General features: G+C 47.9%; 1 protein-coding gene across 8 annotated transcripts in view; it reads right to left on the reverse strand.

Annotated features, from left to right (window-relative positions):
• FLNB (filamin B) overlaps window positions 1–17,955 on the reverse strand; it is a 71,781-nt gene extending 53,826 nt beyond the window's left edge. For all 8 annotated transcript variants that reach the window (XM_056501445.1, XM_056501441.1, XM_056501444.1 and 5 more), the window contains exon 1: window positions 16,310–17,955. In XM_056501445.1, coding sequence (XP_056357420.1) covers window positions 16,310–16,658 — 349 coding nt within the window. In that variant the 5' untranslated portion in view covers window positions 16,659–17,955. The remainder of the gene's footprint in view (window positions 1–16,309) is intronic.
• Window positions 17,956–27,992: the final 10,037 nt, after the last annotated feature.

Here is a 27,992-nt window from a genome sequence, read left to right on the forward strand (position 1 = left end):
CTCGGGGATTTTGTAACCTGAGGAAGGGTATCTTCAGGAAGTCTAAATGATACACCATGTACACTCAGAGATCCACTAAGCTTTTTACAAGGTAAGCTTTCCAGAGGAGGAATGGCTTTTCACTGAGGGTTGTAAGAAGTAACTGAGTGGTGATCTGGGCCTGGACAAGACAATAAAAAAGAATAAGGGGGTTTATTTTTTTGCAAGAGACAGAAACCATTTTCTTCTAGGTTTACCAGGATGACTGGTTACTAAAAAAAAAATAGTAAGATTCCTTTGTGAGAGAAATCTTTGGATTTGAGATATTAAACATTACACTTCAGAGGGTTTTAAACTATTAAAATACTGTTTATTTCAACTGGATTTGAAAGCAATTATGTCAGAGAACTAGGCCCCTCTTGCATCCATCACTCTGTACTGCCTATTGGTGCACATTGGGCCTCTAGAAAGGATCTCATAAGATGGAGCTGGTGATTGAAAAAATAAGTTCAAATCCAGTTCTTTTAGTGTAGGTTTGGCAAGAAAAAATATCATGGACTTTTAATATTGTAAAGAATAAACATAATCAAACCAACAGAGCTCTCAGGAGCAAAATACAGATTAAAATAGCTCTGCCCAACTCCTTAACAGGTACCCAGAGACCACTCATGTCTCACATCCAAAAGAGAAAAGCATAACACAAAGCAAGTTTAAGCCAGCAGTATAACAGCAACAGCAACCAACCCAGCTCCTCCAAGAGAAACTGAAATCACCCAAGGGGGGCTTGAAGGAAAAGTCAAGAATTTCAAGATTAGGAATTGTTAAGGTGGTTGGGGAAAAAAGTCAAACTGAGGGTGGCTTATGATCAAGTTCCTTAATACTTTCAGTCTGAACACACCTAGGTTTCTGCTGCCTTAAGTGCCACATCCCAAGCTGGGATATGAGAAGGTAAACACATTACTCTTATGTCCAGGAGGAGCTGCAGACAGGTGTTAGTGCACATCTCGCCCTTGCTGTGAATACTGCCAGGGAGCACCAGGAGGGCTCTGCTCTGCTGGCACGCTGCTGGCACGGGATTAGCAGTGAGCAAGAATGCAATACAGAACAGTAAGAGCCGCCATTCACAGCGCTATTTCAGAGCCGGCTGCTCCCCGCCCAGCAGGTCCCCACTCAGCTGCAGGACTGCAGCACAGACACCCAGCCGAAGAGCATACAGGAATGCTGCGCCCATTATCTGAGATCCTTTTGGGGCGGGGGAAGAAAGGAAGGCGTCTGAGTGTTCAGCCTTTGTAGAACAGCAATGAGTGCCGCTTTGTCCGCGGCCAGCGCCACACTGACCCCGAAACCCCGGCTCGCCCCGACAGCTGGCGCGGCCGAGCGGCCGGGGACAGCAGGCACCGCGAGGGGGTTCCCCCGATCCTGGAACCCCCGTGCCCCGCCTGCAGCTCCGGCCCCGCACACGGCCAGCGGCACAGCGGCTCCGGGCCTGCCACAGCACGCCGCCGCCCATGGCATCGGTGCCAAAACCGCCCCACAATGGGCCCTGTGAGCACGGCCCCTGCACCAGCAAAGCGCATTCCCGGCTGCTGAGCTCATCCCAACGCCCCTCCGTGCTGCCACCGGCCCCAGGAGCGGCCGGGACACCGCGGCTCCCACTCGCCTGTGCTGGGGACAGACAGCGCGGGCATCCTGCACCGCCACCGAACCAGCAAGTGACATTCAACCCCTTGGATGGCAAAGATCCACGTTTCCAGGGAGGAATGAGTGGAAGCTGAGTGGCAGAGCAGTCAGCCTTTATGCTTCACAACGCAAACAGAGCCCAAGCTTTGGTGGGACAATCCTGCTCTCCATCCCATCCTCCAGAACAGCATAGCTGGCAGCATGCCAAGACCAACGGCACCAACCCCACAGACAACCTCACAGATGGACTGGGAAAGCCCCCGGACCACCTGGCAGCATGGGACAGGGCTGCAGAAAAGGGCTTCAGGATGGGCAGCAGCCCCAGGTCCAGAGGCGGATGGAGGGAAGCTCCAGGAAGCCATGGGGACAGCCCAGCACAAGGCGCCCAAGGGCTAATTAATCATCCCGGAATAACTTGAGAAGGAAAGTCCCTGCAGTGGGGAGTGAACATGCCAGAATCGGATTTCTGTTAAATTATGGAGGGAGGGGGAAGAAAGCATCCTCCTGCCTTTATCACACTTTGCCGAGAAACACTTGGCTCAACTTTTGAAACCAAATGATGACACAAACTACTCCTCCCTCCTCCAGTCATGAGACAGGAGAGAAAAGGGAATGATCCTACAGCAGGTCTGCGCTCCCCAGGAGTCAGTGCATTTACTGCCATGGCACAGGAAGGCCTCACCTTCCCATCAGAGCAGACAGCTACACCTGAGTCAGCAACACCGCTAGCCAATTAACAGAAAAGGAGTTTCAGTTTAAGCAAGACATTTAAAATTCTAGTCAAATGTTTAACTGCCTACCCCTCACAAGAAACACTTCTCTAGGAGTCTGAACAACTCAAGGTTGTTTCATTCATATGTGTAAACAAAAAAAGCACATCCTCATAACACAAATTGTGCATACACAACTAGAAAGCCAAACCTCAATCAGAAAGGCTGAACTGAAAAAAAAAAACAAAACTGTAGGGCCCAAATACTGCAAGTGACACAAAGCTACAAATTGTCTCTGAAAGTAATCCTAAATCTCACAGGTTACTTCAGGTCTCACCAAGGTCAAAAACCTGTGTAGTTCTTGCAAAGACCTCCCAGGGGCTGGCAGAGGCATTAGGTGACAAGCTGTTAGCAATGTGCTGTGTCTCACATTACCAAATGAATGTTACCAATCTTTAGTGCTGGGGACAACAGGAAGATCCACCCTCAGGCACCCTAGGCATTGGATATGAAAAAATTGCAAGAGACAGGGCTACAAAAAAACAGAAGCCTCAGCAAGACCAAAGAAGAAACAAATAATGCAGAGGTTTCCAGGCACCAAAGTGACCTCTGTGCTACTAACAACGTGTTTATTCACACTGGGGGTAGGTCAAGATAGTTATATGAAACAGCATGTAAAATCTTGCCGAGATAAATGAGCCTATTCAGATAGGGCTGTCTAACATCTTCTGTGTAGCAGACACCAGGCATAAAAGCTGCAAGGGATAGACTTCGTGAAGCCAAAACCAACACATTTGAAATTATCAGAAGTGATTACTGTTTGGGGAAATCCTTGGCCACAACATCCACCAAGATTCAATTTTTCCATTTGAAACCAGAATTGCTACACTGACTGTGATTCACTGTGCATAGGGCTGTTCAAAGGAAATCCCCATTCATGCAGCCCTGCACAGCTCAACCCATCTCCACTCCACACTGCAGCACCAAAGTTCTGAGGATTTGAGCACATTTTGTGGTCTGAGGTTAGTAACACATCAGAAAGTAACCTACCAGTTACTTTAGCTTTGCAAAAGATTTGTGGTTTGTCTCAGTTTTGATCATCTCCGATTCTGAGCACCTAACAGCACTGCTCTATGCCAGCTTGTTTTGAAGCATACAAGCCCAGGTACCACGCTACAGATGCTCTGCAGCCCTCTGCAGCTTAATGACAGTTATTCCAGTTCTCTGTCCAACCATTTCCCTGAGAAGCAACAGGAAAGGTAATTAACTCTAACATGCTCCGCTCAGTTTGGCTGGGTTAGAGTGAATTTTCTTCACAGTAGCTGGAATGGAACTAAGTTTTGGATTTGTGCTGAAAACCATGCTGATAACACAAGGATGTTTTGTTACTGCTGAGCAGTGCTTACGCAGAATCAAGGCATTTTCTGTCTCTCACCCCACTAGTGAGTTGGCTGGGAATGCACAAGAAATTGGGAGGGGACAGCAGATCCCCAGTGATTCAAGGGATACCCCATACTGTGTAATACTCAGCACAAAACCAGAAGGAAGTGGAGAGGGGAATATTTGGAGTGATGTCACCTGTCTTCCCCAGTAACCATTACACATGACAGATAGCTGAACACCTTCCTGCCCATAGGAAGTGGAGAATGAACACTTTGCTTATTAAACTGTCTTCATCTCAACACACGAGTTTTCCCACTTTTACTCTTCCAATTCTCTCCCCATCTCATGGCAGGGAAGTGAGTGAGCAGCTGTGTGGGACAGAGTTGCTGGCTGAGCTTAAATTATGAGATGTGCAATTGTACCTTCAGTGCAGATTGGAACAGGCACTTTGGAGTTACTCTCCAAATCTGAATTTCATCAGTTCATTTTGACATTCAGATGTAGTACTCACTCAGCCCAAACACACAGCACCAGAAGTAGCCCAGCACACACACGTGCCAGCAACAGAACTATCTCACCAGGCTACTGCCCTTCAACACTGCTGTGATGATGTCAAACACCCAAAATGAGCTCTCATCCTGTCTTCAAGCTCCAGCCATCACCACAGCATCGCCGTATGAGTGTCAAGCAGGCAGGGGTGACACACAGCCAGGCTGCTTTCTGCAGCTGCACACAAAGCAAGGATGTGCAGGACACAGTCACTACAAACACGTGGCCTGGAAAGCACTGCTGCTTTTCCATGACCATTATGAAGATGTCTTCAAGCTTCTGTGTGTGAGCCAGCTAGATTTAGTTCCCCATGAGCTTCATCCCCCTCCACTAAAAGCCGTGACTAGCCCTCTCCAAGAAGGAATGGGGTTGCTTTCTTCCTGGAATTCCAATTTTTAAGTAAAAAATATTGTGTGCTGCATCTTGAAAGAAAAATGCTCCCCTCCTCTTTCTGAGGAAACAATGAAGCTTGAACACATTTCTGTATGCTTGTGCAGTACAGCCATAAACACACTTCCATCTGCACATCACACAAGGCTCTCCCCTGCACCGTGTGGATTTGAGCCCTGTGTGTTTAACACCCCACACACGACAGCGCTGTGTTTATACGGTTTCAGCTACAAGCCGCTAACATCAGGAATAGACGCTTGGCTTGAGGCCCAGGTAATTCATCCAACTGTGGCAACCACTATCAGACAGACCTCTTCTGAGAGGAGCTTTCATGGCTGGGAACACGGTGCTGAATCTGCAGAGGCACAGTCTGAACGGGTGGTCTAGAGGACCATCTGGGATTAATGGTACAGGCTGAGCACACATTAGCCCCAGCTGTGCAACACCCGCTCATGCAGACCATACACCGCCACCTCCCACACAAACTCACTCACTAAACAGTAAAGCTTTGCTTCAAATGTCTGGATTTTGCATGGCCTGAATAGTCCAAGTCCCCATCTCTCTCCAGCTGCCATGGACTCACCAGCCCCAGGCCCCAGAGCTACCCTCCTGCACCACGGGTCCTGCGCCATGCCAGGACTCTGCTCAGGGACCATCTTCTCACTCTCCTAGCAAAAGGCAGAGGCAGGTCTGCTCATTTGACATCATCAGCCTAGTCCAACTTAGTCAGGAGCTGCTCAGCCATAATAGGCTCTGGCTGCTAACAGAGCTTCCAAACTAGCCAGTGCTGAGAGGGATACTACCTTTCCTCTCCAGAGGCTAGACCTCAAATCCTCCAACTAAAGACTTCACACAAGTCTTTCCAAATTTCACAAGCTTGCAGATCTCACCCTAGTCTTCAGGGACAGCACTCCATCACACACATACTGACCAAGAACAGTGCAGGCAATTACCCAAAGTCTCACCAGCTGCAAGATCCCATTTTTAATCTGCAGTCTCACATTGTTCACATTTGCAAGCCTATTGTATTTCACATTTTTAAACAACACTAAAAATGTAGAGCGCTGGCTCTAGGGACAATTCTTCTAGAGCTGGAATAGTTGCAGCAACTTCACAAGCTATGCTGCTCGGTCTGATCTCCCATAGCTCTTCCAGGTTCCTACCATGTTTGATGCAGCATTAGATGACATAGTTTTTTAGCAATTCCTCCATTTCACAGAAAAATGTTTACTGGCATACTATTACCTCCATCAAGACACAAGAGCCCCACAGGTGTTTATCTTACTCCCAGAGGAAGTCTGGGCCATTTCTTTCAGCTTCTACATTTGAGCTTAAATACTCTTGCTAACCAGATACTGCTTCAGAAGTCAGAGTTATTTTTCTTACAGTAGAGTAAGAAATATTCTGCATCTTGTTAAAGCCTATGTTTAAGTAATAAAGATGGTTAAATTAAATATTTGAACTTGCTTTGCCTTAAATAGTACTCTCAGCCAATAGCTGCAGCATTATGTGTGAAGCAGCTCATTTCTTCTCTTTGCAATTAAAACCTTTCAAAAGGACATAGTTTTCTTCAGTTATTTACCTATATCAGAAGAAATTATTCTTTACTCAAACACCAAACTCAGAGCTAGGTTACAAAACCACAGCAAAATCTGAAGTGTTGAAGTAGGGCTTTATGCCACTCACTTCAGGAGGCTTCCCTGTTTGAGTCAAGTCATTCAGCAGAGCTTTCCACCCAGGAAATCCCAGACATCTCCACTGTTTACAGGGTCTGAACTAGCAGCTCCTCACTCAAGTCTGCTGCTCATGGGGCTTTCACAGCAAAGCAAACCTTCTCCCTGAGACAACCCTTACAGAGTAGCTCCAAACTGCCTCCTTCCAGAAATTAGTAGAGTGGGATATACTCCAGTGAGAATCCCAGTGAAAATATCCCAACGTCCCTCTGGGACAAGGTCTTTGCAATACCCTGTCCAGGAGTAGCACATGTATCTCTAACTGCAGATGTCTGCAAGTCATTAGCACACTCAGCAATGCTCACTGAGCAGCCACAGATCATCCTGTGTGACAGCACCAAGGGCAGTGCTGAGCCACCCCACTGTACACTGGCTGTGAGCTGAATGCAATCAGGGCTTATTCATGCATATTTTGGAGAGAACCTGGACCACTAGACTATCTCAGGCTCTTCTATGCTTTTTGGATGCAAAAAGCATAACTGGTCCCCTGAGAGCCACACCTGCTTCCACATGGCTCTGGTGAGCCCCAGGGCACACTGCAGCTTGGGGACCTGCAGGAGCACTCCTGAGTCACCTGAGTTTGTGATCTCCCAACAAGATGACAGCTCACTTGGTCACTGGCACCTTGATTGAGCTGGCAATCCTTGCTCCTGCTCAGCACTCAGGTTAGGCCAGAGAAGTACTATTAGTACAGAGTTGGTTTATCAACATGTAGCAACCTCTGCAAGCTGGGGTCTTCTCCAAAGCAGCTGTATGGGCTGTGGCAAGTTACCCTGCTCCCTTTGGCCACCCTTGTTCAATGTCACTGTTTAGTTGTCCAGCACATATGGTGCATCCTCTATTAAGAGCATTGAACCCACAAGTCGGCACTAAATAGCACAGGAATACATAATCACAAAGTACTGAGAACATTAAGGTGGCTCCACTATAGAAGGTGCTGCAGTCCTGGTTTAAAACCCTCCATGTCTTGGTCCTGACTTCTGACAGCAGCAGTGTCCAGCACTGGTGAGCTCACGCTGTAGCACTATAAGTCTTTCAAGTGTCACCATAAATTTTTGTGGCAGTCAACATTCTGGATTTTCTGCTTTTCATAGCTGCATTTTTACTACACACCTAAAAGAGTTACCAAAAGAAATAATCCCCAGAGTCAACTAAAGCTGCTTCTATTTGACTTTTAATTAGATCATTGATCTTGTTCTAGCAGTTACATGAGCTATAGGATATTTGCATGCAACCACACTGGTAATCAACAGCTGGAACAAAACTGAAACAACACAATTAATATCCCAAGTCTTCCCACAGATGGTATTTTAGGTCTGCTCAGTCACCAACTTGTCCCCCACAAGGGAATTTGATAAGCCATGTCTGAGCAAGTGACAAATGCTCAGAGTCACTGCAACTAGAGTGACATCAGCAAAGGGCAGCCCTTCAGGAACATCCAGGAGCTGGAGGAGGCTCAAAGACTCCTAGATTTCAGATTACTTGGGAGACTAACAAGCAGAGTTACTTCTAGTTTTGCAGAGAAACCCTAGAGAAATTCACTGTCTAGATGTGATGAGGCAACACATGATACCTTGCACCATCAAGATGACAGTTAGACACCAATTTTGTTTAGCAAGCTAGCACTTCCTGTTCTGTAGCAAGGATCAAAATCAGAGAGATAAATCCAAGATTTGTGTCACACACCATGACAGATACAAGGTGTATTTATTACAGTTCCCAGCATGGAAGATACATCAAAGACAAATGGAGGACCCTGCACATATACCCTGGTCAGGCTTTGCTCCTGTAGTCTGAGGCCAGGGAAACCTGCTCCTGCCACTCACCTTACAACAAAGAGAGGATCTGCACAAAGGTAAAGCTCACCTCCAAGATGTACTCATCAGTGTTTTAGCACTGAGACAAACTAGTTCCAAGGCTTGGCTTGCCAGTATTTTAGTAGACTTTCCATAAGCAAACTGCTGCACCTACTACTGCAAGGTTGTTGTGAGAAAAGGGAATGCAAAACAGTTAATTACACCAATTAAAGGAAACACAGATAGAGCAAGTTAGTATCTTAGCCGAGGGGAACAGTATTTCCTCTTCTGTGTTTGAATAACCTTCAAATGCACATATCACAGCTGTTTGCTCAGCACAGCTCCGTAAGCTGTGCCTTCTGCTGCAGGGCCCCAGAGCAGACATGTACACAACACAGCTCACCAGTTGCTCAATTTGGGCCCACCAACTACGACAGTGCGTTTTAACACAGGCTCAGAAATACAGAATACATTGTCTCCTTACAAGGGAGGCCAAAGACTAATCAAAACCAGTCACAAGCACACAGGGTAGCCCGACATTGCCGCGGGCTGTGAGCTGCAAAGGAGAGCAGTCACCAGCTTCCTACTCCCAGGTCAGGCTGGGGCAGCCCCCAGCTCATGTGCACCAATGCCAGACATACTCACAGCACCAATACAAAGGACAGGAGTTGGCGTTTCAGAGCAGCATTTAATAGCTCAGCCCAGAGCTCATCACACAGGTTTCAGCACAAAAAGTGGGTGGAAGCACACCAGCCGTGGGCTAGCAGTTGCCTCCAGTGCTTTCAGCTGCTGATCTGCAGTGGAGTGTTGCAAATGCCTGCACCCCACCCAGGCAAGCAAGAGGCAGCAAGAGTCACCCCAGCAGCATGGGGAGAGCAGAGGGGCAGCTGACAGCCTCTGCTCAGCGCAGCACCCACGCCATGCGTGAACCGACTGCAGCAATGTGACAGCAGGATGTGCTGCGACAGCCATTGCCCGATTTGCCCCTCCCAGCAGGCAGGCTGGGCGTCAGCCTGGCAGTCTGTGCCCACGTCGCCCTCAGAGGAGGCATCCTTTGGGAGCCACACTGCCATGCAGCCTGGCCAGCTCATGCCAGAGTAATTCAATGCTCTGACAAATAAATGCGTCATGATTTACAGCATGGCCTGAAGCAAGGGACAAGGAGCCACAGCCCATGATGTCATTGCAGCCTACAGTAATTTTTGTATTGTTACTGGGTAACGTTGGCAGGAAAGTTCATGCAACCTGCTGCTGCTGTTAGATGAAAACAGCTTGTCCCTTTGCAAGAAAGGCCATAGCCTGAATGGTCAAAGCTCTGCCACTACCAACTCACCAGTCTGATCAGTAAAACTTGCTATATTTCAGTGACCCAAATTACCTCTGAATATCTGCTGGATTTATGCTTTAAAGTAAGAGACAGTCTTCTGTATTTACTGGTTCCTTCCCATTAGTTTAGCTGTCTACTTCTCCAAGTTCTAAGGAACAGCAAAGAGCCATCACCTGATGCAGAGAAAGCATCCCAATGGTAACTGGACAGTGCAGCTGCTTGTGTGGCCATTCTTCTCAGACACTTCAGAGTGACATGGTTGCTTTCTTTCAAAAGCAGCATCAACAGGAGGTCCAAACAATTTCAACCCATCACACCAGGGGTAACAGGATTCAGCTACTCCACCCTCTGCCCACTCCCAGGCAGCCCAGGGCAGTGTCTGCTGCCTTACTCATCACAAGGGAGGATGTGCCAGGCTACCCTCGCTTCCCCAGGAACTTGGGCAAAGCTTCATTCAGCTGCTGTTTGAAGTGGCCTAGCTTGTTTTCACTAACACCAAAAATCTACATTATTCTTGCAGTGGTTGTATGCCAGTTGTCATGTACAAGCACAATAGGAACTAGACATTGCATACATCTCCCTATGGATGTTAGACTTCAACTGCTTACAGCAGAACAGTGCTTACACTAGGACTTGCAATCCATTAGGTGAACCCAAAGCCCACCACAGCAGATGTGATATACCTGTGATGTACCAGATATTATGCAGACACCTTCAAAATTCAAGGTTAGTTGCAGGAGGGACAGAGAGCCAAGGGAGGCTGACAGACAGGTTAGAGACCACATCAGAGCCCAGAGAACCATCTGGTTAAGATACAGCATACACTTACTGCAAGGCTTTTGAGTACAGAACTGGGATTTATCTCCTAATGATGACCTTGAAGAAAGTTCTCCCTCTTAGATTATAGAGCACTAGTTCTTCCTTAGGAGGAACCAAACAGGCAGGAGTGCAACTACACAAACTTTTGCCTTGTGGGGAAAGAAAATCTGTGCCAAGTCCCCAGAAGCAGAACCTAGGGGGGAAAACTCACTAGAGTTTCATTGCACAAATCCAAATAAACAGGCAGAGCTTGCTTAGCCCATTGCACAGAACCTCAGATCTCAGTTGACTCAACTCTGAACCCGAGGTCAAGTTCCCAGGAAGAGCAAGGGTAGCTCTGCTCACCCCACCCGGCGGGGGGTTGCAAGAGGGTGGGGTGAGTATCCACTTTTTACACACACAGACAGACAAGCATAGCAATCGAGAAAAGCTACAGAAACAGCTAGCACAAGTTTCACAGACACAGTCTTTTCATGCAACTGCTACTGTTATTCCTCCAAACACCACCTAAAGACACACACTGTTCCACCATCACCTTTGACCATTATCAGGAATTCCACCTGCAAGGGAAGGCTGTAGCACACTGCTTAGATCTCCTTAACAAGGGCTGGTGGTACCCTCCCCTAGTCTTTTCTATGCATATTTTGGGTTCCATTCTTCCGACAGCAGTTAACATTTAGCTGCACAGCATTTCCTTCCTCTGGCAGAGACACTCTTGGTATATCTGATTGCATTTTGCTTGCCACATCCAAGTTGATTGCAGCTACCCATCCTCACCTACCACCACCCACCACCACTACCATGGTGCACTCCTCTTCCCCAGGGGTGTATACTCCAGAACAGGACCCACAGTACTATCAGAGGACCCCAAAAAAGGCAAGAAAACCCCACAATCACCTACAGTTTGTCTACAGAAAGCCTGGCTACCTCCCCAACAGCCAGAGTCACCCTCAATGCTTTGTAAGCAAGAGCCACTGTGACAGGCTCTTCAGGCACACTGGTATCACACCAGACAGAGCCAAACACCACTCGACAGAGCTCTTCTTTACTGTAATGACTTACAAGTCAAGTGACATATTCATGAGCTATCATGCCAGGCAATAAAGGAAAACAGGGCCACCTGATGCTGGTGGCAGGGACCTGGTAAGCATCACAGTACAGCAGAGGTTTGTTCACTCCAGCAGGACCAGCAATACACTTTCACTGGTGTGTTTGCTAAACACGGATTAGTGGTCTAAACTTAGCAGGCCCTTGTTCAGGACCCAAACTAGCTGCTCAAAGTTTTTTTTCTGAGGGACAGAGAGAAAACAGAATTCCTCTGCAGCCTGGGGGATTCAGAGACCATTGTTTTACTTCCCATTGCTTGGAGCAGACACAGAACAATGCTGGCAACATAGCAGCATGACCACACACAAGGCTAACCACATTCTTAGGTTACAGTTGTAGGCTAGAAAAGAGTTATCCTAACCCATTTAGATTTAAACATCCCCATGTAAGTCAATACAGGACGTGGCATTAGAATATGGAGCAGTTAAAATTTCAATCCATCTTGAATAGCTGGCATAGCCTTCAGGGCCTTAAATGAAAAAGCTGTTTAGCACATTAATCTAACTGGCCCTAAGTAATTTTACCGAAGTTTGATCACTTTACAAGTTTCCACTCATATGTAAAAGAATGCAAGAACAGTCTGTGTAAGCTACCTTAAAGTCTCCTGTAACTTGGAAGTCATAGCTCAGGCAAAGGTACTTTCTCGTTAGATCAGCAGTCCAGCTACTGAAACAGAAGGTCCTGAGGAGATCAAATCTTCCAAAGCTGAAGCCACCTCCAGCAAAGAGAGCCACTGCCCATCTATCAAAAATTATTTCCAAGGGGAAGGAAAGTGTCATATTTCCAAGAAGCAGAAATCTGCTTCCAAGACACAGCTGGATATTTTCCAGAAAACAACATCCAGGGAAGTCACAGATAAGTGGCAGACAAAATACAAGTGTATTTTGACTACCTCCTTATGATGTGTTAATAGAACATTGAGTGAGACACAAGAACACTTAAATGTACACAGGCTGAAAACACATTTTCTTTCTTCAGTTTTCAAGGACCTACCTCTAAGCATTACAGGACAGCACATTTACTGTTTTACAGGAAACTAGTTTTCCCTCTAGAAATGTACAGTTTGCTTTGTCACTCTTTAACATATCAGCAACATAGAGAAGAAACTTGACTTTCAACTATTTTCCTAAAGTGAGATTTCTGTAAGTTCCTCAGACTCACAGGTACTTTCCTCTTAAGCACACTGCAGACCACAGTTCGTACATCAAGTACTTGGTAATGAACCAAAACCCCACCCAATGCACAGGTCAGGTTTGGTCAGTATTCCTGCAGCTGGGATATGCCACCACCAAACTCCATGAGGGAAGTACCAACAGATCATGATTATAACCCCATCCTCTCCTCACCCATTTCCTTCTTGGCATAGCTTAATTCCCTGCAGGCACTGCAGCAGGACACAGGACCACCACAGAGACAAACCTGGAAACAAATCACACAGCAGCAGCCAAGGGCAGCACTGGATCCTACTGCCACGGCAGCAGATGTACCACTGCACATCCATTTACTTGCATTGCCACTTCACATCCTGCCGTTGTGAGGCAAGCCAGGTCAGCTCACTTACCTGGTGAAAGTGCAACCTGGCAGAGAAACCACATTTTTCAGTTTGCTCAATCTGTGTGTAGCAGCCCAGGACTGCAGTTTTACTCAAGGCACCTTGGCACCCATCCTCCCTCTACCAGTGACTTGAGGCTGCTGGGTGAGCAGCAGACATGGGAACACTGCTGACAGATACTGAGCAGCACTGTATGCACCTAGGACCTGCCAGCTGCAAGCTGGGGTGCAACTTGGCAGATCTCAACCCAAAACCATTTGCCAGGCTTCAGCCACCCAACTTCTCTGTTTCTAAGCTACATCAGTTGACTCCTATTGCCAGTTACCAGGGTTTCAAGGGACAAACTCCATACCAAATTAGCTTCAACTCCTCTCCCTTCTCTGCTAAGTAATCTGTAGAGTTGATCAGCCCCTTCAGCCAAGAGCAAAGCCCTTGTGCTCTACATTCCTGGCATCCTACTCCCAGTGCCTGTCATGCAGCATGCCACTCAGCACCCAGGAATTTGCAATTATCTCAGTCTAGCAGACAAGGAAAAAAGCTAGACTTAACACTTGTTAACACTTGAGCAGCACAGCAGCACCTAATGTTGAGCACAAGGCTCTGTGTGAAGTGACCTGCTCCACAGCAGCTTTTTCAGAGCATTCATTCCCATCTTGCTGGATGGCACAAAGCACCTATGTGCTTCATGGCTTTTTTTACAGTAGATCATACATGCAGTGAATTTGGCATTGAACTGAAGACACTTCATACCTAGAAGAAAAGCTTCTTGAAACTAGCAAAAGACTTTCAGCAGAGACTAAACAAGGGGTAACAGCAGCAGGAGAGGCTGGGCTGCTAATGTGCATCCAGAAGGGTTGTGGCCAAACATTGACTTATTTTAAATAGACAAACATTAAATGCCAAAACCTTGCTACTGAAAAGGTTTTAAAATGTGGTTGTAGTACAGCAGCGGTAGCTGAGCCATAACACATGGCTTCCAAAATGTTCCTGGAAGTTAAATAATAACTGGAACAGGCACTGCATCCACTTAGCAGAAGTCTGATGGCATTATTAATGCCAGAAATCCAGCAGGCGCAGCTGTCAGGTTTTCCCAGTTGATTTGGCTCAGAGCTGGCCCTAAACACCCCAGGCCCTAAAGACCAACCTGGTCATAAAAGTTCTCCACCTAGAGCCTTTACTAGTTTATTTTTTTCACTTCAGCTCCAGGGTCTGCAACGGCCCTGGTTTTGCTCAACAACACAAAAGAGTCTAAGCAGTAGAAACAAAAAGAAAGACTCAAGTTCTTCAGAATCTGCAGGGACAAACACACCAGGGGCAGGTAGTAAACCCAGTGGATGCTGCACCTGCAGGACAGGTGCCGAGGCTTCAGCCCTTCAACCCAGCAGAGCACTGTAAGGCTCACTCAGAATGTCTTTTTTGGAAAGGGCATTCAGAACATTTTTTCAGGACAGGCTCAGTTTATCCAGGACTGTACAGTAGGGCTCCTGTGCTACTCCTTGGCTCTAGCTCAGGTGGCAGAGCACAGATGGAGCTATACACTCCTTCATGCAGAGGCTGGGATATGGCAAAATCATCAGCAGTCACAGTCATTCCATTCTCTCAAAGCTTCAAGTTTTCTCAGGGTTTGGGTTTTTAAAATTTTATTTGATTTTTTTTAAATACCCAGCACAATGCAAGTAAGCTGTAAAACAAATAGACATGTCTTAAATGATTACAGACACCCTGCAGTTCAGCCTAACCATGTAAAGGAGTTGTGCTGCTGCTGCAGCATTTCTAGAAAGGAAGTCACTGAAAGCCAGACCTGACTGGAGTAGCCTTGATCTCCCAAACCCATCACCCTCGGGAAGTTCCACAGACAAAGAGGAAGGCAGCTGGAGCAACAACATTTTTCTAGGGAAAACAATACAATAGGAGGGGAATGCTGGCCTGGTGTTGGAGTTAGTCCAGCAGCTGCCACAGAAAGGTGAGCTCTGATGTTAGCAAAAGCTCAGCCCAGGAATCAGCAGCTGCAATTCGAACCCCACTGAGTGCAAAGGGAATCCAGCTCTAAGTAAATAATTAGCACCAGCTTCATTCCCAGCTGCAAGTATATTAGCTGTTCTGCCCAGGGAGGACAATCAGCCACTTGGGACCAACAATCCTCACTCCTTGTCCAAAGCCATTTTTATGCATCAGTAGAGAGGAGTAAGAGGGTACCCAGATACAGGTTTCCAGAGAGGGTCAGGTCTTCCCCAGACTCAAGAAGTTTCTATTTTCTTGCTGTTGTAGTTAAAGCCTTTGAAGAGAAATAGCTTTTACCTTGACCAAGCATTTTAGATACCCAAATTCAGCTGTGCAATTCATCAAGACCAAAGACATCAAGAAGCAGTAGTTATATTTATCCGGCAAAGAACTAGAAAAGGCATTCACATTCCTTCCCAGAGATCTTTCACGCATTCACATTACTGCTTTACAGACTAAGTTGTGGCCACACCTGAGCTATTCCCCAAACGGTAACCGAATGCATTCCTGAGGGATCATCCGCAATCCGACTTGCACGCCAGCAGCCTTCCAAACCACCAGCTATCAACCAACTGCACGCTCCAGTATAGCGCGAATCTCATGGCAGCCTGCGTGGCAGTAGCTCAAAGCACCCATTGCCTGGGCTTAGTAGGGTTCCTTGAACATTTTCTGCTATAACCTACTGCAGCAGAAAAACTGAGGAGAAAGTGCAATCCTATTCAAAAGCTGCAACTGTGCTTAAGCAAGCATCAGTGCTAATCTGAACACTGGCATCATCTACTGGGCTGTGGTGAGCAAAGTCTCCCCGTTCACCTATACTATCTACAGCTGCAGCTATTTCCCCACAGCCGTGAGTCTGGCTCCAGCACCCTGCCAGAAGCCAGGTACGCCCATCTAGAGCGGCATCGTCCAGCCGCATACTCCTGCCGGGCTGCTGGAGGGGTCAGTGCCTGGAGGAACTGGCTGCACAGGGAGAGAACACGCCCCGCCACTAGGTTTCTTCAGGGGAGACCTGAAAGCAAAGCCTCACCTATGAAGTGGTGACCAAGAGGGACGCTGCGGAGGACAGGAGCTCAGTGCCAGCCCCGGCAGCGGGCTGTGGGGCAGCCCCACGGCACACAGAGCTCTTTAAAGACAGAAGCAGCAGAAGCCCCTCGGCTTGCGAGCCCGCAGCCCCCACTGCCCTGAGCCCCGTCGTCATAGCTCCGCCAGGCAAAGGTCCAGCGCAGGAAAACACAATAAAACGAGAAAACAACAAAACGGCCCGCCGGAGACGCACTCACCGATGGAGACCAGCTTGATGCTCTCCCGCTCCAGGAACTCGAGGGCCACCGAGACGTTTTCCAGCTGCATCTGGCGGAAGGTGGGCCGCTGGTGGTACTTGCGGTACATGCGCTTCTGGCTGAGCACCTCCAGCAGCGCGATCAGCCGCAGCCCGTCGCTCAGGTCATGCTGCAGGTTGCCGATGCGCTTGTTGACGCATCGCAGGTGCTCGTTGCACCAGCGGGTGAAGGTGTTCTGCTGGATCCGCTTCCAAGGCGCGTCCTCCGCCAGGTCCTTCTCGGTGGCGGGCATCTCGCCGTCAGGATCGGCCGCTCTCCGCGCGCCCTGACCCCGCGCCTGCGTGCTCATGGCCAGCCCCGCTCCGCCTCTTGGATCCGCTGCGCTCCGCCCGCTGCGCTCCGCCCGCGCCCCGCCCGGCCGCCTGCGGGGAGGGAGGGAGGGAAAGAGTGAAGAGCGCGGCGCTCAACAGCGGCCCCTCTCCTTTTCCTGCTCGCTCGCTCGCTCGCACGCCCGCTGTTGTTGCCGCCACTGCTGCCTCCCCGCTGCCCGACCCACCCGCTCTGCGCGGCCCCGCGCCGCCGCCCGGCCTTTATCCGCCGGGAGCGGCACGCCCTCCGCCGCATCCACCCGCGCCCCGCCGCACCGGCCCGCAGGGGCCGGCCTGGGCTGGGCTGGGCTAGGCTGGCCTGGCCTGGCCGAACCCTTGATGGACCGGGGTCCACGCTGGGCCAACACTCACCTGTCCGAGGTGCTGGGCGGGGCCGGGGCAGGAGCGCAGCTGGCCTGGCGCTAGTGCCCGGCCGGGGTGCAGCCTCCTGGCCCCACAGACAAATGAAAGCCGCAGCGGGAGCAGGAGCGCATACCCCGACCCACCCGCACACCCCCACCACAGCCCCACTCACACTCCCGACACAGGTTAGGCCACCAGCCGTGTGTGCCACTGGTGGATGCAGCCACGGGTGGATGCAGCCGCGGTGAATGCAGCCGTGGGTGCATGACCTCTCGCCGGGCCTGCAGAGCTGTGCAGGGTGGCCAGCAGAGCCCAGGTTCTGGGCTGGGGGGATTCCATTCTGCACAGCCCGCCCCGGGAGAGGCTGAGGGTGTTCACACGAGATGCGATGTGGCAAAGGGACAGCAACCTCTGTGCCGGCACACACGATTTTATCGGCCATTTGAAAATAATAGAAACTTCTAAAAGCAGTCAATTACGCTTCGAATTCTCGGGGGTTCTTTGTTTCTCCCCCCCCCTCCCCACTTTTGTGACTGATTTCCTGGCGCGCCACTCCCTGCTGACCTACAAGACTGTGACTTGCCGCTGACTCATTTGATGACAGCAGAGTCAATAAAACTACTCCAGCTGCCTTGCAGCATACTGAATTTTGCAGGTCGCCGAGACATCTCATGACACTTACTGAGTCCCTAAAAGCTGCGATGAGGTGTCCCTGCGTGCTCCTCTCCCGAGGGAAGCCTGTGCCCACCCTGCTCACCCTTGGGTCCAATCCAGCACGCACTTACAGTCCTGGTTTTGCTACCGGGAGCTGCTCTGCAGATTCAAGTGAAGTGTGTATGTGTCTACCTATTTACATCAAGGCTGCCACACTGAATGGTTCAGGTGTCTGTCAGAGAAAACAAATCCATTAATAAAGTCTTATTTAATTGATTTACTATAGTCATTCTCAGCTAGAAGATTAGAATACACGTCCAATTATTTTCTTTCAAGGGTGTTATTCTCATGCTTCCACTAAACCATCACACCATGGTTTCTCTCTGGTGACTTAATAGATCCTTTCCTCAGACTAATTTATATTTGATGCATTTGTTGACAATAAATTAAGAAAGAAGCAAATATGAAGGTGAGGTAAAGTGGGAGTTATGTCTAAATTTCCATTGTTCACTAATCATCATTGCCTTTTGTTTTAAAACTATCCAAGAAATCAGAGGTCAGATTTAGTATACTGAAATGTTGAGATGCATCTCATGGCACAGCAGTCACTGAGCTTTCCTCAAATCACTGAGCCAAGCAGCAGGAAGCTGCTTTTATTATTCAGATAAAAACTGACATTAAATGAGAGCTTTAATTTACAGAGCAAAACCAGTGAAGGTCATAGAGATGCTGCAGTCAGGGCAGGTTGTGCCTCTGCGAGCAGCTCTCTGCTGTCAGCACAGACTTGTCCAGCCCAGGGGAAGGCAGCCTGGAAACAGGGAGCTGAGCCTTTTCTCAAGGACTTTTCTCCCATCATCCTATACTTCATCTTTTAATAGATACTAATTGCTTATTGACTTTGGCCTGGGCTGGGACTCCTTAGCAACCATTCCACATCCGGATTAGCTGATTGCTTATAATATTTTAATTTCCATTCCTTTTCACTCCCACACCTAGTAATGCAAACTTTTTAATATCACTTTGTGCCCATGCCATGCTGAAAGTTGAAGCTTCAGCCATTGTTTTTTTCTGTAGCAAAGGCAGTGAATAGGAACTACACAGGAAAAAGACAGAATTAGTATTTGGACCTCTATTTTTAACTTCCATATTTAGTTATAATGTTCAATAAAAGTAATTTTTTCCATAGACTCAGCAAAGAAAATTTTCATCACAATGATATACTGTGCAATGACATGCTCTGCACACATAAAGACAGTGGTTTCTTTGCGTGGCTTTCCACCACTCCATCCATCCATCCATCCATCCATCCATCCATCCATCCATCCATCCATCCATCCATCCCATTAGAAGCACTGAGGCACTAAGCCAGGTGTGAAGTGCTCAGCAAAGCTCTGGCACAGACATGCAAGCCCAGCTCACCCCATCAGACTCAGGACAAGGGCAGTGGCACAGTCAGGGCTGTTGCTGTTGGGATCATGCAGGGTTGGTGGGGTGTGGTCTGAATACAGCAGCCTGTGTCACAGCTGCCCTTCCCTGCACATCACAGGGCTTTTGAACAGAATTCAGCCTTTTGCATCCTGACTGCTTTCATGATTATTGGGAAACAAAGGTTGCTTTATGGGAAGAGAATGAAAAAGGCAAAATAATTTCTGCTCTGAAGAACAGATCTTGTTTCTTTCCTTTCTTCCCAGTCCCAGATGATCCTCGCAGCCATGGTCTGATCAAGATTTCCTCTTGACAGGAAGCAAAGAAGGGTAACCCCTGCTTGCACGGCACCCCATTGCCTGCACAGGTGACTGAGAGCAGGAGAGATGCCCTGTCTGGGACCTTCCTGGCCACAGATGTGATATCCAGCTGTGGCAGCAACTGCAGGGCTGGGCATCAATGCCTGGTCTCATCTACTGATGACAGAGTCCTTCTGTACTGCTCTGTGATCAGATTCTTCTTGGGGCCATATTTGACCTGGAAAACTGTATTTCCTTTGAAATTAAGTTGGAAGACAGTTTAACACAAGTGAACCTGTGTTTCAAGTTTCATCAGGAGACAGAGAAATAAAAACAAGCTGACCCATTAATCTGTACTTGCTGGAATACCATCTTGGTACTGTATATTATTACAAATGAACTAATGTATGCCTTGCAGAAATACCTTATGTGCATAGTTCTACGGGTAGATATTTGGGTGAATGTATGTATAGAGGCAGAAAGGGAGGGAGATTTCAATACTGTGCTCTGGGGTGGATACTTTTTCCTTTTGATTTGTCCTGTATGACAAGGATCTTTCCATTCCGTTCTTCCTTTACTTGCTAGATGCAGATACAAGGAAGGAAGAACGGTCATTGCTTTCTTGGTTCTCTTTAAGTGGTTGTAAAAACACAGCAATGATTTTTTTTTCACTGTTTTAAAAGTACTCTTTCTCTATGGTAATTCACTGCAACACTGAATTTAAAAAGACCCTGTTTAATTCAGCAGCAGAGGGCTTCCTCTGCCACATACTCACTGTTTTATCATGGAACTCAGAATATTTTGTGTTTGAAAATACAACCTTGACAAATGGAATAAATTATAAGGGCAATTCATTATTGGCATGCTCTATTTTTAGCAAAAAGTCACTGCAGAATGTCTCTAAAGCCAGAATATGGCATTAAGCTCTCCAAATTCACAAGGAATTGCTTTGCTGGCAGGATTTTAAAAAATTAGGAGCACAGTTTAAATGGTGAAGGTAAATAAAAGTTGGCTGGCCTTTGCAGGTCTGTTGCTGCTCTTTTCAGGATCCTTGACAATCCTTAATGTAAATTTAATCCCATTTATCATATCCTCAAAAGCTCTGGAATGGTACCATGGGGCTCCACGGTGGACACTTGCCATTAGTTTTTTGGAGCATACTAACAGCAGAGGGAAATGGCAGTTCTAACACTGGCTGTTTAATTGAGGAAAAGTCTGTTGAAGCCTGGTTTTGCAAAAGCAGAAGGGTGTGGGGAGTGGCAGCATGGGCCCTCACTGACATCAGTGAACAGCGCATGATGGGGTGACTAATGCAGTCAGATCTATTTCAGAGTAATCAACTTATCACAGTCTCATGTGATGATATGTTCTTGGATTCCTCCAAGTCGTGGGTCATACATGAGAGATCCCAGCCATTTGGACACTGTACATGCTCTCTACTTGATGATTTTTTCAGCAACATCTTGTTTTGACTATAAGAGTACAAGAATCGGAATTAATCTCAACTGTTAATCCAACATCTGCACATTTTGCTTAAAGCAGGAATCAGCCATGGCTGAGCATCCAGGATGAGTCTTTGCAGGTAAAAGGACATTTTTCTGCTCCTGGCAGGTCGTGCTTTAATTACCACCTCTCTGAGGATCTGTGCAAGAGAAATGTCACCTTTTAAAGATTTCAATGGTGTTGCTAATACACAAGGAGCAATGACTTTTTTTCCCCACACTACAACTAACCCCACACAAGTGACTTTGAAGATGCATCATATCTCAGCAGAAACTTGTGGTGAAAAGCCAGCAGGATGCCTCAGTTTTTTCAAAAGGTTCCTGTTGAAGCAGCAGCACAGTGAAGGTTTGTACCCAGCGGCCATCAAAACTTGTGAGCTGTCAGGGCAAAGGCTTGGAAAAAGAATAACTGGGCCATGGGCTATAGCACCCAGGTAGCTTTAGAAATTTATCACGAGATTTCAAATATTTATAGTTTCTTGCCACATAATAGCCTTATCCAAACACAGGAGAGCATTGTGCATTAAAACAAAAGCCCTGCATAACAAATGCCATAAAATAAATTGTAGCACATTCAAACCAGTGTGCAGATGCTAATCCTCATCCCCGCGGGGCAGCTCATCCACTAACCCAGCACCCAGCCGGTAACGCTAAAGATCCAGCAGCTGAGGCTCACAGTAGTTAAGGGTTTGCTTTTTCAGAAGCCGCAGGCACTGTAACTCGAAGGGAATTAATGACTAAGTGACCATAAATGGCATTGCTGTGCAGTTGGCAGCACTGAGCCTGGCTCAGCATCACAGCCAGGTCCTCCCAGCCTCCCATGTCAAAGGTTTCCAAACACACTGCTCATTTTCTTCACCCATTACCTATTTACTGGGTTTTGAAAGACAATAGAAGTGTTTCTTCTTAATTGATGAAGTAGTCATTATATCTCTCCTTTTGTTACCATGATCTCTACCAAGTGAAGCCCAGACAAGCCGTTCAAGTCAAAGCATGAATCAAATGAATTGCATCATATGGATTACATTTTCCTTATTCAGCAGCTCTATGGAAGGCAAAGGAGCTCTGCATTATACAGTTATTGGCTAAGACCTTTGACACAACTTGTTCTGAGTTTTTCCATCTTCTGTTTCCTCTTCTGTTATCCAAGGAAGAGAGCAATATGTGAGCCTGCGGCAATTCAGTTCAAATCGGACAGAGGGATGTCTTTAGGCAGAGAAATCTCTAGAAATACACTGAAAAACATAACTTGTTCTAAAATTTGCATTGAAATTTGTATTTGGAAAAACTATTCAGGCAACAGTTGCTTCTAGTAGCAGTTGTGTCTGGGGCAATTTTCATCTCTCTGTGTTTGGAAGAACATGGTTTTTCTTCTAAACAGAGTTCTTGCTGCATTATATATATGTATATATATGTCTTGCTGCATTATATATGTATCCAGAAGCTGAAACTGGTGCCAAAAGCAGCCATCCATCTGGCAAACACAGTGTTTTGCAAGAACTTGCAGTGCTGCTTTTGCCTTGGGTCCCAGGGAGAATCACAGCTGGAATTTAAAGGTCTGTTTTTGACACAGGCTGTAAACAGCCCAAGAGCAAGGCTGCTTGTGCTTTTGCTATCCTGAAATCAGAGGAGACAACTAAACTGAAATCTATCCAGCACATACTGGAAGAGCAAGGACAGGGCATTCCCTGGGAGTGTCTCATGCAGGAATTCACCTAATTTATTTGTCCAAAATACCCTTGCTGCTTCTTCCCATGGAAATGTTATGAAGTTCATATTTTTTCTTGGTTCATCTATTTTTCTGATAAACTGCTGCAGGGCCTTTAATTTTACTTTTGATTTGTGAAGTTGATTTTAAATGAAAAAACACATACAGCCATGTGTAAGCATTTATCTTTCCAAAATGAAAACAAAGTTGTGTTGATACCTGAGGACAATGCCTGGCAGTACAAATGTCCCCATGGCAGTGCCTGCTCTCAGCCAGAATACCCCCTCCCAGCATCAGGAATGCAGCATTGGCTGCACTGTGGGTGTCTGAGTGAAACATAGCTTACCCAAATAAATGTGACTTGACATATCAAACATGAAGTTGAAAAATAATTTTAAATAGCAGCTCATTTTTAAAATAACTCAGGATCTGATTTCATGACCTGGGAAGTCAGATCCTATACAAACCCACACAATGCTCCAGTGTGCAGCTAATCAGGGCTTCCTGCCCCTAGCAGATACCGCAGGCACGGGCCTCATTAGGCATTTTCTCTGCTTACTTCCAATCTTACTGCTTGTGTTTGCACTCAGGGTAACCAAAGTTCTCTTCCTAAGATGATACACCCATTTTTCTCAGGGTTTGAATTTCTTTTATTGTGCTTTTACTCCATGAGTTGAAGTTTGCAGGAGTGACCATGTAAAGTTGAAATTAAGCATCTCATATCTGCCAGAGCTCATGGACTGCACAGAATTTCAAGTGTTTCCCAGTTACTCTTCAGGAGCTGTTGTAACCTGAGATACAGATGAATAGTTTTGTTTGACTTCAGAGGGGTAGCCAAGCTCCTCCTTGGGACAGCTGGATGTAGCATAGGAAGGAATGCTTTCAGGGGAACAGTGTATATTTTTTAAGCAAGCCAAAACTCTTCTGTATGACATAAACAAAATTGTTGACCTATGTCCAGCCAAATGGGGAGTTTGTTTGGCTCTCCTGACACACACCCCAGGATGCAGCAGTGAGGTGAGAATGCCAGTGTGCAGAGTGAGTGAAAACACCACATCCCAGCTATTTGAGAGGAAAGGCATGACACTGGGGTGCTCACTTCTACCGTCCCCACTGCAGTGTTCTCATGATGGCAAATAACCAACCCCAACTGCACTTTTAAGTGCTTTCTGAAAAACGCTGAAGTCATGTTCCTTTCTCCTTTTTAAACATTCTCACAAAAATATTCCCAGACAGAAATCTTGCATAAAAGTCTTAGTCTACTGACTCATTTAAAAGCTGCTTTATTAGCCCCTACATGGCTGATAAGCCTTGCCTGGTGCATAAGGACACAAGGGCTGTACATTGTTCTGCTGCTCAGCTCAGCACAGTGCTGGCAGCCTGGGATTGATCCAGCCAAGTAATTAGAGAATTTAACTTCCTCCATAAATGCCTGTACGTGTGAGGCATGTGTTTGGGGGCATTCCTTTACTTGAAAGGAATCTACGGTTTTAAACATGTTGCAGAAGCAGGAGGAATGGCAGAGGCCTCTGTGGACAGCATCACATTGATTTGGGTAACAATTAGGAATAATAAAAAGCAGAAGAAAAGCACTTGGACCCGGCCAGCAGTCACCAGCCTCAAGCCACCCTTCCCCCTGCATAGTTGTTAGTCAGTTCTGCTATGAGTATATTGCAGCATAACAATGTCCTGCAGCTGAGCTCTGCCCAGCAACACCCTAGAAGAGGAAAGGCGGGTGTGCGGGTGCAAGAAGCACCAGCAGGGGGAAAAGACAGGGTGTTGCCACTGTCCCGGAACAAATGGAAGACACCACCCCAGGGTAGGCAGAAGGAAGGTGGCAGTTTGGAAAACCCTGAGATGTGTACACAGAAAAACCTGCATGAACTAGGGGGATGGGTGTCTGGAGACAGCCCAGCATGGGTTTGTCCAAAGAAACTGGAGTTCTCAGATGGGAGAAAACAGGGCAGGAAGAATGCTGAATTGATCACCCACCCTGTGGCACAGTTAATGCCTTAACAATTCCTAGGATTTCTGGCTGTATACTTGCTCTAAAAAATGTGAGATTCCCATGGGGGATCCTCACTCTGCTCTGGCTCAACCTTTGGCTTGTAGGGCAAAACATGCAATTCCCAGGTTCCTGCTTTTCTCTAAATTATGATTCCTGAATTTTGTGAAGCAGGCCCAAAATCACCAACTCAAAAAAACAAAAAAAAGGGACTAAAAGGTATACTAATGGGAGATGGTGGCATTAGAAAGTGTGTTACTGTGTGTTAAGTGTGTTAGAAGGTGTTATTGGTGGAGCTAGCTGGGCAGCTGGCACCTCTTGCTCTTTGTGTGCCTGGAGATAATATCGAGAATGAGCCCAGTCACAAGCTGTCTAATTGAAAAGGACCAAAAATTAAAAATAGACCCTTTTCAATCAAGGAACTGTGTATTTCAAAGGGTAATTCAGCCACTGCAGCAGCTGGCACTGCACTTCACATCAGCCATCTGGTATGGCACTCCAATCAAGGAACCTTGTATTTGTAAGTATTGTCACTTCCCTACAGGCTAAAACACCAACCAAGAATCTGGTATGACACAGAGGGGAAAACCAGAGCCCTGGCCCTACTAATCAGAGTAAGCAAGAACCAAATGTAAAAGGGGAACAGGGTTGGGGCATGGTTTGAGAAGCTTTTTCGAGGAAAATTGCTGTGCCTTAGTTCCAGCTGCCTCATTGCTGCAATAGTGGTTTTAGAGAAGGGGGAGGGAAGAGCGAGTTATAGATAGAGCAGCCCCAGGTAAGTGGTTTTATCTTTACAGCCCTGGTGATAAAATGGTTTGCAGCAGGATTGGGGTGATCCGATCCAGCTGGGGCCAGTTTTGCTATGTGGAAGCCCTCAGGGGCCTGGAGCAAGGATGTCACCAGTGCAGGGCTGCAGGAGCTCTGCAAAGCTCTGGGTTATCACCACTGCCCTCTGAGGCACTGGATGTTTGCACAGGCACAGTGTGGTGGCCGCCCAGGTGCCTCTGGGGGCCCTTGTTTGCTTTTGGCTTTTCTGACGCTCAAGCTTGGGAAGGGAGATGGCAGCAGTTCCTTTAGGGAGCCCCCAGATTGCAAGATGCCCTAGGAAGGCCAGGTCCACCCACAAGTCTCCTTCTCCTGCTCTCTGCAGAGCAGTTGTCTTCTGGATATACGTCCTCTTTGTTGAACTTCATATGTAAAACTCTCCCTCTGTTCTGCACGGACTTTAGTTCCTTTGGCACAGCCGTCTCTGGCTGGCAAGCACCTGGTATGACTGTGTCTTAAAGCACGGGGCTGAGCAGGGCACATGCCAGCACACCTGTGTTATCTCCGTCTCTCTGGGAGCAGCAGTGGGAAGACTCCACAGTGAAACACTTCGATCCTGTGGGAAAAACACCAATCTGGCTGTTAACACACTGTGCTGCTGGTGCCCAGCTGGCACAGCCACAGCCCAGAGCCTGGGAGCTCCATACAGACGGATGAGCCATTCCCTGTCCTACGACGAGTTGGTTTGGCCCACAGGAGCCTTCCTGCTGCTCCTTCGCCAGCCTCGGCAGCAGTGTGCCGAGTTTTCTGCGGTTCTCACAGCAACTGCAAATTTTCCTTATGAAAGCAGAAATCCTCTCCCAGGTTCCTTGACAGCAGCGAAGTGGCAGGGGGTGATGAAGCAGCCGCAAACTGATGAGGAACAACTGGAGAACGGCTTCGTTGTCTAAGGGGGGGCAGACTAGTTTCCCTTCCCCGCAGATCCAGCTGCTCTGACAGCTCCTAGGAGCACTGCTGAAGTGGGCAGGGGTCCGTGCGGGCACAGCCCGGCTCCGTGCCCGCCGCCCCGTGCCCGCCGCCCCGCGCCCCTCAGGGCGGGCCGCGCCCACGGAGCCCTGGGCGCTGCTGCCCCCTGCCGGCCCACCGAGCCCCGCTCGGCCCGGCCCTCACGGGAGGCCCAGCAAAAAACGTCTTACTGGTTTAATTTGATAAAAATCCCTGCAAAAAACCCCGCGGCGGTGAAATAACAGAGCCACAGAATCGCTTAGGCTGGAAAATCCCTCTAAGATCACCAAGTCCGACCATTAACCCAGCACTGCCAAGCTACCACTAACTCATGTCCCTCAGTGCCACAACTGCACAACTTTTAAACACCTCCAGGGATGGTGATTCCATCACTGACCTGGGCAGCCCATTCCAATGCTTGACAGTGCCTTTAGTGAAGAAATTTTCCTTAATATCCAATCTAAACTTTCCCAGGTACAACTCCAGGCTGCTTCCTCTTGTCCTGCACTTGTTACACCTGGGAGAAGAGATTGATTCCCACCTGGTTACAATCTTATTTCAGATGTTGTAGAGCCATAAGTTCCCCCCTGAGCCTCTTCTTCTTCAGGCTAAACACCCCCAGCCACTCCCAAGGAGCCTTGTGCTCCAGCCCCTTCCCCAGCTCCATTTCCCTTCTCTGGACACACTGCAGCCCCTCAATGTCTTTTGTGTAGTGAGGGGCCCAAAACTGAACCCAGGGTTTGAGCTGTGGCCTCAACAGTGCCCAGCACAGGGGGGCAATCACTGCCCTGGTCCTGCTGGCCACACCATTGCTGACACAGCCAGGATGCCACTGGCCCTCTTGGCCACCTGGGCACACACTGGCTCACGTTCAGCTGCTGTCAACCAACAGCCCCAGATCTTTTCCTGCCAGGCAGCTTTCCAGCCACTCTGCCCCAAAATAACCCAAAGCCTGCGCGGCCGACGGTTCATCCGCACTCCCCAGGCCTTGCGAGGCGCGGAGGTGGGGTGGGAGCAGGGAAGGGGCTGCGCTGCCCCCGCTGCGGCCTGGGAGTATCCTCTCATGCCGCAGGAATGTGGTTATGTCATGGTGAGTCCCCCACACGCCCCGCTGCTGCCTCCCAGCCCGCTGCCGGCTGACAGCTCTGGGAAGCATCCTTACTGCTGAAATGGAGGCATAAATTTCTGCTGGCAGGGCTCCTGGCTGTGAAAACTTGTAAACCGTAACAACCGCTCACTGCGACAAAGTTACTCAGACATTTCCCATGGTCCCTGTCCCATCCCTCAGAGCTGGGGGCAGGAAGAGAGGGAAAAAGTTTTAAAAACTTTTCATTTTCCTTATGTAGTTGAGCGTTACCGGGGGCGATATTTCTGCCTGTGCATGAATCCTTCCTGCTGACCTCATGGGGCATGACGCACCCACAGGAGGGGAGAGCATGCCCGAGACAAGAGCGGCTGAAGTACACTCCTGCTGAGCTGCTCTTTCTGAGGATTTGTATTTCTTTTTCCAGCCGAGGAGTTTTATTATTACAGAAAGAACATGAGATTTTTATGAGTGATTTTACAAATTAGTTTCTCAAATTATTTGC

Source organism: Oenanthe melanoleuca, chromosome 12, assembly GCF_029582105.1.
Source record: "Oenanthe melanoleuca isolate GR-GAL-2019-014 chromosome 12, OMel1.0, whole genome shotgun sequence".
Classification (NCBI taxonomy): domain Eukaryota; kingdom Metazoa; phylum Chordata; class Aves; order Passeriformes; family Muscicapidae; genus Oenanthe; species Oenanthe melanoleuca.